Source organism: Sphaerodactylus townsendi, linkage group LG04, assembly GCF_021028975.2.
Source record: "Sphaerodactylus townsendi isolate TG3544 linkage group LG04, MPM_Stown_v2.3, whole genome shotgun sequence".
In the NCBI taxonomy this organism is placed as follows: Eukaryota; Metazoa; Chordata; class Lepidosauria; order Squamata; family Sphaerodactylidae; genus Sphaerodactylus; species Sphaerodactylus townsendi.
In genome coordinates, this window is record NC_059428.1 from 148,805,199 (window position 1) to 148,815,619 (window position 10,421).

General features: G+C 53.1%; 1 protein-coding gene across 2 annotated transcripts in view; it reads right to left on the bottom strand.

Moving 5' to 3' along the window:
- PRKCB (protein kinase C beta) overlaps positions 1-10,421 on the bottom strand; it is a 97,442-nt gene that overhangs the window by 14,872 nt on the left and 72,149 nt on the right. For both annotated transcript variants that reach the window (XM_048495402.1, XM_048495403.1), the window contains exons 11-15: positions 10,356-10,421; positions 10,051-10,113; positions 8,568-8,706; positions 3,621-3,701; positions 2,617-2,724 (exon numbers count right to left, since the gene is read on the bottom strand). The exon at positions 10,356-10,421 is cut by the window's right edge and continues 26 nt beyond it. In XM_048495402.1, coding sequence (XP_048351359.1) covers positions 2,617-2,724; positions 3,621-3,701; positions 8,568-8,706; positions 10,051-10,113; positions 10,356-10,421 — 457 coding nt within the window. The remainder of the gene's footprint in view (positions 1-2,616; positions 2,725-3,620; positions 3,702-8,567; positions 8,707-10,050; positions 10,114-10,355) is intronic.

Sequence of the window (10,421 nt, forward strand, 5' to 3'; positions counted from 1 at the left end):
CATTTGGGTCACGGCACAAGAGTCTGCTGGAGGGTCAGCAGCCTTGCCTCTGGCAGGCTGACTCCAGATGTGACCAGAGCTGAGCTCGAGTCCCTTCCGTCCACTTCTTGGGTCATTCCAGGATCGTCCCTCTGACAGGCTAACTGATGTAGGATTCTGGCACAGCTGTCCTGTTTGGGAGCTGGGTTCTCTGCGTGGAGCACCCTCCTCCAAAATTCAGCCATCAGGCCCCACGTTGCCGAGGGAGCAGATCTGGAAAGGCGAGTATACCTGGAGGGATGTTTGGGGAGGACCAACCTCAGGGTTGGGGAGCACAGCAGGGCAGTCTGGGAAAGTCTGCAAGGGCAGAGGGGCATCCCAATGGCTTCCTCCAGAGACAGGAGCTGCTCAGATGCCCTGGGGCCACAGGGTCACAGGGCCAAGAGCATTCTGGGTTGGGGCTAAACAGGTGTGCCAAGGAAGGGTCACAGTTCTCTCCTCTAGCCTGTTCTGGAAAGAGGGAATCAGCTCCAGGGCTTTGGGCCTTCAGTGCCCCCCACACAAGCTACTGGGGGCCCGCAGGTCTAGGACTCAGGACTGTCCCTTTGCCCAGGGCCCTTTCCGACAGCATATTCCAAGTTCTGTGAGTGCAGGAGAGCGGGGGGCTATGCAGTTGCCAGGCAGGGCCACAGGGGGCACTGTTTTCATCAGCAGCGCTGCCTCCTGCCAACGTGCAGCACTCAGGTGGGGACTGACAGGAGAAGATAAGCAAGATAATTCTGTGGAGTCCAAGCTGCCCGCCATTCTCTCCTCTCTGCAGCTCCAGAGTAAAGCCCCTCAGCCTTGCGAAAGCAACAGGTACTCTTGTGGTTCGCCATGCCCAGGCCTGGCTTTGCCACGTGCAGAGTGGCCCTGGACGGCCCTGGGCCCACGAAGGAAGCAGGCGACCCCCTCCCACAGAGACCATTCATGTCACAAAGACAGGCAGGCCTGTCCTCCGTTGCCCCAAGTCCCATCTGCAGCACCCAGTGAACGGCTTCAGCACACGTTGTGGGGAGAGAGACAGAAAGAGACAGAGAGCAGCAAATCCTCTCTAGTCATCACCAAAAGACACAGCTGCTGAACAAACATTATCTCGTGCCTGCGTGCAAATGCACTCTTCCACGCAGCCCACCTCCCTCCTGCTTCATCTGGCCAAAGATGCTTGACCTCCCTCTGCCCCCACACCGAGGAGGCATTTGGGAGAGCTCGTTCACAGGAAGTCTGCATCCGCGGCAGCTCCTAAGGACCTCAGACTGTAGCCAGAGCTTTCCAGAGCCAGAAAGTGCCACAGGCCTGTCAGGGGTTGGTTGTTTGTTTGGGGTTTTTTGCTACAGTCAGAGAGAGAGATCTGCATAATTTTTTTAGTACATGATAACGTTGTGCGTGTGTTGTGTTGTGTCATGTCCTGTGCATCTTTCTCCTCAAAGATGAAAGCAGGGCTGATACAAGCGAGGGAATTTGCCAGCAAACCCGCCCGCCGCTCCTCTGCCTGCTTCAGCCTGGCCATTTGCCAGGAGGGCAGAAAGCCACGGCTGGAAAACCCGGCAGATGTTTTCATCAGCAGCGCTGCCTCCTGCCAACGTGCAGCACTCAGGTGGGGACTGACAGGAGAAGAAATAAAGCCAACAATCAAATCACGGCTGCGGCCCGCAGTCAGTCACCCTGGGACGATGTGGTGGTGGTGGGGGGGGGGGGCAGGCTCCTTGGACCTCCGTGGTTGTCTCCCATCTGACGGGTCCTAACCAGCACCAACCCTGGTTCCCCAGCTTCTGAGAGCTGATGTGATCGGGGTAGCCTGAGGCCAGCCAGGACAGGGACATTTGAGCACAGCCCAAAGGTTCCCACTTCGGCTTTCAGCATGAAGATGAAGCAGGGAGGAGCCAGAAGAGGGTGGGGGGAGCTTTGGGAGATGGACGCATCTCAGGGGCCAAAGGGGCTGTTGACGAGAAGAACCTGAGCCACGTCAACTGCCAGGCGACCAGCCCGCAAAATCCGGAACCCTCAAGTGACTTTTCCCGGTCACAAATATCGTACTCTACAGGAGGCTGGGCTGGACCCGGTACCCCCACTCCCAATTTTGGGCACAGAAGTGATTCTGAATACAGTGAATGGCCAAATGAAACACAAGACTAATTCCGAAGGTGGTCCAAGAAGGGAAGGGAAGCCCCCCCACACCTCCCCACTAGGACTCCCTCCCTGGGAGGAAGCAGGTGTTGGGAGGTCCCCATATATCTCTCTCCTGCCCTTCCATGAGGAGCTCACGATGGGGTTATGTGGCTCTTCCCGTCTTCATTTTATCCTCACCATAACCATGAGAGGTAGGTGAGGTTGAGAGGCGGACTGGTCCCAAGTCAGCCAATGAATTTCTTGGCAGAGTGGGAACTTAGACCCACATCTCTGCACCCCTCACCCACACAAACGTCTCCACCCACCTGAATCCAGAGTCCTGAATGGGAGGGGTTAAAAACCACGCCCTTTGTGGGTCTTGGCATCAGAATTCACCATCCCGGCCAATGCCAGAAGAGAGAGAGGCCCTTGAGACCGGCATCGCCTGGCTCCTCCTCCTAGCCTAGATGGTCCAGCTGGAGCCCTTACCCCTTTGCAGATGGCCACGGCTTCCTTGGACATGGATTTGGGGTATGCCACATTGTGCTCCATGATGGACTGGAAGAGCTCATCCTCATCTTCACCTTCAAATGGTGCCTACAAAGTCGGGGAGCAGAAGAGAGTGGGGATTAGGTGGCATGTGGCTATATATACACACATATATACAAACACTCTCTGCTGGACTGGCCCCTTGCCAGTGGTCCGATTCTGTCCATATGAGTCTTCGCCTCCTTGGCATACAGCCTTACTGACTGCTGCTGGATAGCCTGTTCTGCCATTTTGTCAAGCTCAGGCCCATGAACCAACCCTTTGACAGTCCTTCAAAACACAACACTTGCATGAAACTTCTCATAATCAAACGACAGGCGCATCTTGGCACAGCTACAGCAATGAAGTGCAGCTTGGCACACTTATTGGAGGAACTGACAGGTGTTGTTTCATGAAAACATAATCGCAGCAGTTCACATATAATAAACTGGGGCTTTTTACTGTATTATTGATCTTGGGTCTTCTCTGCTACAGTGCTTTCATAAATTCCTTCCTCTTCCAGAGATACATGGTGGATTGTTTAACTTATTTTATTATTTCTCCCCAAAATGGGTTACAGTGTTCTCCTCTCCTCTATTTCATCCCTACAACAACCCCATGAGGTAGGATAGGCTGAGAGTGTGCATTTGACCCAAGGTCACGCAGCGAGCTTTCATGGCAGAATGGGGATTTGAACCTGAGTCTCCTGGGTCTGAGGCCACATTGCTGGTTTAGATTACCCTTCCATCCTTAAGTTCTTCTCAAGGACTAAATTCTGGTCCAAATTAGGGTCATATTGGACCTTGGCCTCACTGTACCAGGAAACTGCAACTCTTCAGTTCTGGCACGAGGGTGGGAAGTGTGCCCCATGCCTTCTGCGCCAACAGCCCTCTCCCAATTTATCTCCCTCACTCCTCCTGGAACTCTGCAAAAAACCCTCATGAAATCAGTTCAGATTCAATTACCTGCCCAGCCAACATTTCGTACAGCAGGACTCCGTAGGCCCACCAGTCCACTGATTTCCCATAGGGCTGGTAGGCAATTATCTGCAAAACACAACAACAACATCAGAGCAGCAGGGGTTTTACACACACACACACAGTCACACAGCAGAATTATTCTGGCCGGGAATCCAGGTCAGGGTGGGGACCCAACAGGTGGGCTGGTTTGGAGATGGGCTTAGAGGCTTCAGTGCCTATGAAGCGCTCTCCAAGCTGTGCATTTCAGCGGCCCTAAAAGCCATTGCTTGTGCATGCATGAAAACCACGCACAGCAAGGGCACCATTTCCAAACCAGAGGCCTTTCCATCATGGGGATCATGAGGTGGGTGCAGGGAGGACACGAACATCCCACCCCCTCACCAGCATTTGGTGCCAGAAGTGAAACATGAAGCCTTGCTCCGCTGTCCTTCACCCCTCATCTGCCCTCTGGCTGGGGCCTCTTAGCCTCCCGCTCCGGAGGTGAAAGGCATCATTTGCACTGTGAACAGAGCTCCTCTGAAACCCACACTGGGGACTCGGGGGATGTGGAAGCAGAGAGATGCCCCAGCACCTCGGACAGCTCCAAGAAGAGAGATGCCCCAGCACCTTGGACAGATCCCTGCCAGGCTGGATACTGGCGGAGCCTTCTGTGCCAGGCCAGCAGCTTCTCTCCCCCCACCCCCCTTGCGCACACACACACATACACACACACACACACGGTCCATCACACCGCAGCAGAAGATTCCTGTGGTCACTTACAGGTATGACCAAGAAACTGCAGGCACAATAAGGGCTACCCCCCACTCCATCCTCACAGTGCAGTGCTTTTGGGCAGAGCCCGTTCACACCCCGTCTGCCTGCCCGTCACCCAGCTGTGAATGTTTTAAGGGTGAGAACTCACTTGGCTTAATCACTGGTTACTTATTATATTTCATCCTATTTTTCAGTCACAAAGACAGTCACTGAGACAGCTCACGTGGACCAGAAGTAACCCTAACGAGAGCTGAAGGGGCAGAAGGGCAAAGGGGGCTCTCAGCCAGTGCTGGATATGACTTGACTCCCTGAAAAAACAGCTATGTCCGCGACGGTGTAAAAATACTTCCTCTGAGCCTTTACCTGTAGCCTGTTCAGACGGGCAAAGCGATATGCCACAGTGACAGACTGGCATGAAACCAGCTCAAAGGGGAAGGGGCAGTATCTAGAGAGTTTGGCCATGTGTGAAGAGTTCAGCCATATCCACCAAAGAAACGAAAGCATTAAAAAGGGAACAGAAAACAGAGAGGACTTCCAGGGGAAGCCCCCAGAGCCACCCTATGCCGAGAGACACCCTCCTAACCATGGACTCAGAAGGGGCGGGGGAGGGGGGTCTCTGCTTTGGCCAGCCCTGCCCAACTTCAGAGCCCAAACTGTTGGATGTAGCAATGTCTAGTATGCAAAGGAACTGAGTGGTCAGCTAGAGAGGGCTGTAAGGTTAGTGACCCTCTCCATCCTTTTGTGTCACCTCTCATCTGTCCTTAGACTGATACTGTCAGGTCGAATATCTTGCTTCTTCTCAGAAGTCAGAACAGAGACTCTTCCGAGCTCGCAAGGCAGCAGCCTGCCATCTTCCCCTCTTTCCTATCCTAAGTGTATGTCCTAAGAATTTACCTTTTGCCCTTTTAATCAGTATGTTGGCCGCTTCTCTGTGCGGTAAACTCCAACACAAACAAGCACGCCAGAAGTCAGCCAAGCAAGGAGAAGGCTGCCTTCGGAGGGGCTCTTTTCCTTCCCTGTTTGTTTGCCTCATCTCAGCACACAGTTCGACAAGCCCGCAGCATCACCATCTGTTCTTTAATGCAAAAACATCACGCAATTTATTCATCCTAATTACAGAGTTCTATTCCAAAAAGATTCATATATTCAAACATAAATGCAAATCGTATGGTAATTGCAGTGAAACACACACACACAGAGACTTTATTGAGCCCGTCCCTGGCTGAGGGGGAGCCCCGCCCATCCCCAAAGGCCCTGATTCTGGCCACATAAGGTTTACGGCAGCACAACACATCTGCACCCTCTCCCAAAGAAAGGTGAGGAGATTTTGCCAGGCTTGGGTGATCAACCACTACCCAAGAAATGCAGCACGGAACGGAAGAGCGTCTCTTTCTCCGGCGCTTGAGGTGACCTTCCAAATCGCACAGCCATCCGCTCTGTGCAGGCGTGTGAAAGCAAAGTGCCCCCCTCAGTTGCTCTTGCTCAGCCCCACCTGCTTTCAGCCCCCTTTGATCACATATTTGCATTGCATTAACATCTTCAACACGAAAACCGAAATACACACAACAGACACCCTTTTATAACAAGCCTATTCAAATATGCCAAAGCGATTAAATGGGGTGGGGGGTGGGTGGAATTAACAAGAAAGGCGGAGCTCTCTCCACTCCGTGCAAATTGAAGCCGGAGCAGTTCAGAAACACCTGCAGTGGGAGATCGAGTGACAGATTTGGGCAGGAGCTGTGGGTCTAATTCCTTGGCAGCCGGTCTCATTGTAAAGTTCTTCACATGGGGCAGGCCAGGGCTGGGGGGAGAGGGGGGGACGAACTGATCCAGCCCAGGCACTGCAGGGGGGGCAGTGCTGAAAGGGACTTGGGGAGATATTGTGGAGGGGCAGTGTTAGTCGACAGTCCCTTACAGACCAATGTTCTTGTTGTGTCGGATGTCCTGAGCACTGTAGGCAACAGCCCACCAAAGCTACGCATTCTGCAGTAGCTGACATTTCCAGATCATCTTCCAAGGTGGCCTTGCATAGTCCTGGAGTCTGGTGCATTTTGCTGCGTTGCACCACTAACATGGATAAGCAGAACTCCTGCATGACGGAGTTCTCCGCATGCCTCAGAGCATGAGGCGGACTCCATGCTAACAGGCTGTGGTCTGCAAAAGGAGGAGGAATTCCTGGTCTATTAATTTCAGACATTGTTGTCACACCTTTCCACACTGCCTGAGGTGAAGTACAATACTTTTGCATTTATTTTGCAAATTTTGCAATCTGAACCCTTGTTTCCAGCTCTGTGAAAAATAAAAATAAAACAATTAAAAGCAAAGTGGGAGTAAATGAGCACTTAGCCGTGGCGTCCAGTGGCCTACCCAGGGAAAGCGGTTGTTTGTTCTGCTCTGAAAGAGCATTAATCATGCGCAACATCCCAGTTGCACACTGGACGCTCTCCCATATTAATCTTGGCAGAACAAGGGAAAATAATGCACATTAAGGCCCGTAATTAAATGTCTCCCTGGGAAGGATGAGCAGGCGGAATCGGTTAGCATTCTGGGCCATCACTCAAAAGCACACGACGACGAGGGGAGCTGCTTGTCTGATAGACGGCCAGCCAGAGAGATCCGCCCTGCAATGTGCCGGATTCATCCAGAGCACAGAAAGAGCGTTCAGGAGGCTTTGCGCTGTCTGGGGCATCAGCGACAGGCAGTTCTGATTAGGCGGCAATGCTGAGCCATCAATTAAGCCAATTAAACCTCTCTTTGTTGATGGTTAAAAACTGCCTCTCCTTCATCAGGCTCAGCTCTCTTCATCACCTGGGCTGCATTTTGCTTCTCTTGCCAGGATCAGACGGCTTTTCTGCCACCTCCCCCTCCCTGACACAAAGCCCCTCCCCTGACTTGCAAGCCCCACCTAGTAGGGCCTGCCCTGCGGTGCCCCCTCCCCAGAATTACAGGGCAAGTTAGCACAGGTGCAGCCTGAAAACTGTGCCCAGCTGCCGGGGAGAGGAGAGGCGGTGGAAAGTGCTTCAGTTCTCCGGACACAGAAAGGAGCCACCGGGGCGGCAACAACTGGGTGGGCCAGGAGTTGGCGAGTGCTGGATTCGTGGTCTGGAAATGAAGTCTGGTCTCAATAAGGTTTTACTGGCTACTCAACAACACAATATGAGGTTATCCACCACATTTCCCTCTCTCTGTGCCGCTCTGACAGGCTACGGTTGAGGTTTCAGTCTTTATTCTCTTGCTACTGGATCAGAAGTAAAGAAAATGTACTCTTTTGTCTGTGGAACAGTTGGCAACGGGGTACAGACTCAACATCAGTTCATTCATTGACTAAAGCCGCTGCAATGAATTCACTGTATTACTTTTAGTTGAATGGTGCCTGCAGTGTTTTTTTAAATAATAGATTAAACTCACACCCATAATAGACCTATAAAAATGAAGACTGAATATATTGCAGTGTTGTGCGTCCACTTCCACTGTGGCTAAATAAATTATAATTAGCTAAATGCTGAACAAAGTCATGAAGACTGTTTTTCCACCAGCGATCCATCACAAACACTCGTCGCCTGCTGTAGCCCTGCCTGGATTCCGACATGGAAACGAACTGAGGCGGTTCATAAATGTTCTTAGCCTTTATTAGCAGTGCCCCAAACTGCCTCTTCTGCAAAACTGTTCCCTCTGTCCCATGCCCGTGACTCGCCAAGGTTTCACACCAGCCTTCTGCTGCAGCAGAGCAACCTGGTGTGCAAGCAGAGGAGAGACCTCGTGCCCACAGAGACCTGCCTCGGATATGCAGATTTATGCTTTTGCTTCTTTGCTCAGCAACGGCATAAAATGGGGGGTTCGTTGCCATAGGACGTGCACTGATGGCTGCAGGCATGGACAACTTTTTAAAAGGACTGGATAGATTCACGGAGGAGATGTCTATCAGTGGCTACTAGCCATGGTGGCTAAAGGGAGCCTCCATATTCAGAGGCAGTCAACGCAGGCCAGTGATGGGAAGCAACATTGAGTGCAAGGCCCTCTGCCCTTGGGTCTCCACAGCTCCTAGTTCATTGCTGGACTGGGTGGGGGGACGACCCTCACTGGTCCGATCCAGCAGGGCTCTTCTGAGGTTCCTGTTTGCCAACTCAGACTCTTAGGTGGGCAGCAGGAGCGACCAAAGAGGAAAGAGCCGCATCTCACCTCGGGAGCGATGTAGTCGGGAGTGCCACAGAAGGTCTTGGTGGTGACTCCGTCCCAGATATTCTCTTTGCACATGCCAAAATCTGCAATCTTGATGTGTCCCTCGGAGTCCAGCATGACATTGTCAAGTTTCAGGTCGCTGCAAAGTTCCAACCAACAGTGGTTACAAAACCCAAAATGAAAAGCACCAAAGCCCACAGACGGAGAGAGGAAAGGCATCAAGGGGGTGGCGGAGAATGTGCCAAAGAGGTGCAGAGATTTAAATTATACTGGATTAGAAACCTGATCTTTTTTTCACAAACAAGGGAGGTTTCATGTATTGTTGAAGGCTTTCACAGCCAGATTAAACTGGTTGCTGTGGGTTTTCCGGGCTGTGTGGCCGTGGTCTGGTGGATCTTGTTCCTAATGTTTCGCCTGCATCCGTGGCTGGCATCTTCAGAGGGATATCACAGAGAGAAGTCTGTTACAGTGAGGCTGCTGGATCTGAAAACTGCAGAGGGGCCAAAACAATGCAAGGTTTTTGAAGGGCCAAGCAAGATGTCGTGGTTGACCTGTGTGACCCCACCTCTCAACATACTCCTTTTCTCAGCCACTAAAGCAGCCTAGAAGAATGTGTGAATAAATGGGGCTTCAGCCTTTCTCGCGCCCTGACTGGAATTGCCCCCCAGGGGTAAATGAGGTGGACAAGAAACCTCCTCCTCAGAGCACTTTTTAGGACCAGGCAGGGGGCTTTTCACCAGATCCCCAGCAGATGTCCAAGTTCTCTCTGCAGGACCCTGGGGGGCAAAGAAGACCCTCCCGCCTGTCCCTCTCTGTCTTCTGTCCAGGCGGAGCCGGTCTCTGCGAAAGGCAGCTAAGAACACTTAAGCTTGCCACGCCGGTCTGGCTTTCCTGCTGGGCCCTGTGGCAACCGTGGTGTGAGCGCACCGGGACAGAGGTTTCCTTTGGAGCAGATCGCCCCTCTGGGCCCGGGCGGCATTTCAGTCCTGCCGAGGAATGCGCCGCCTCAGAAGAGCAAACGGCAGGTTTACTCAGCAGGACCAAATCACTCCGAAGCTGCGCTTTTAACTCAGGGATGAGTCAGCAGTGCCTCACAGCCAAGCAGCCCCCCCCCCCCCCCCCCCCCCGGCACGTCCGCCCCCCTCCCCACGCGGGCTGCCAGCCGCCACTTGCCAAGCTGAGGCTGTGAAGGAAGGGAAGCCTCTCTCTCTCTCTCTCTCTCTCTGCCTGCCTGCCCCCTCCATAACCCAGCAGGGACCAAGGAGACTCTGGCTTGCAATCCTGGACACTGGGAAGCCTCTGGCCCCATTGACTACAACTCTACTTGATGGGCAACCGTCAAGAGCCACTCGAGGCAGAACGAGGGGCAGAGCCGGCACCCCAGGGCAGAGAGAGAGAGAGAGAGACCCTGCGTGCCCAGATGCCAGCTCTCATCAGCGAGGAAGGCGGCGCAGCTGGAAACAGAGAAAATGAGCCCCCCTACCGATAAATGATGCCTTTGCTCTGGAGGAAGAACAGTCCAATGGCGATCTCAGCGGCATAGAACCTGCAATTAAAGATGGAGACACAGGAAGGCCGATAAATCAAAGCGGAAAGCACGGCGATCCTGCGATTCAGAAGGGAACCTCCTGGACAGGCTCCCACCAGCCAAGGGGAAAGGGTCCCTTTCCCCACAAAACCCCACCCCACCCACCACTGCTACCCCCTTTGGTTTCAGAGCGGCTTCCAGCCCCAGTCCCCAGCCGAACCAAACACCAGGCACGTGAACGGCGGAGGCACTCGACTCACACGGCGTGGGGCTCCTTAAACCTGCCAACCTGTTGGATCTGGTACATTAGGTCGCCTCCGTTCACG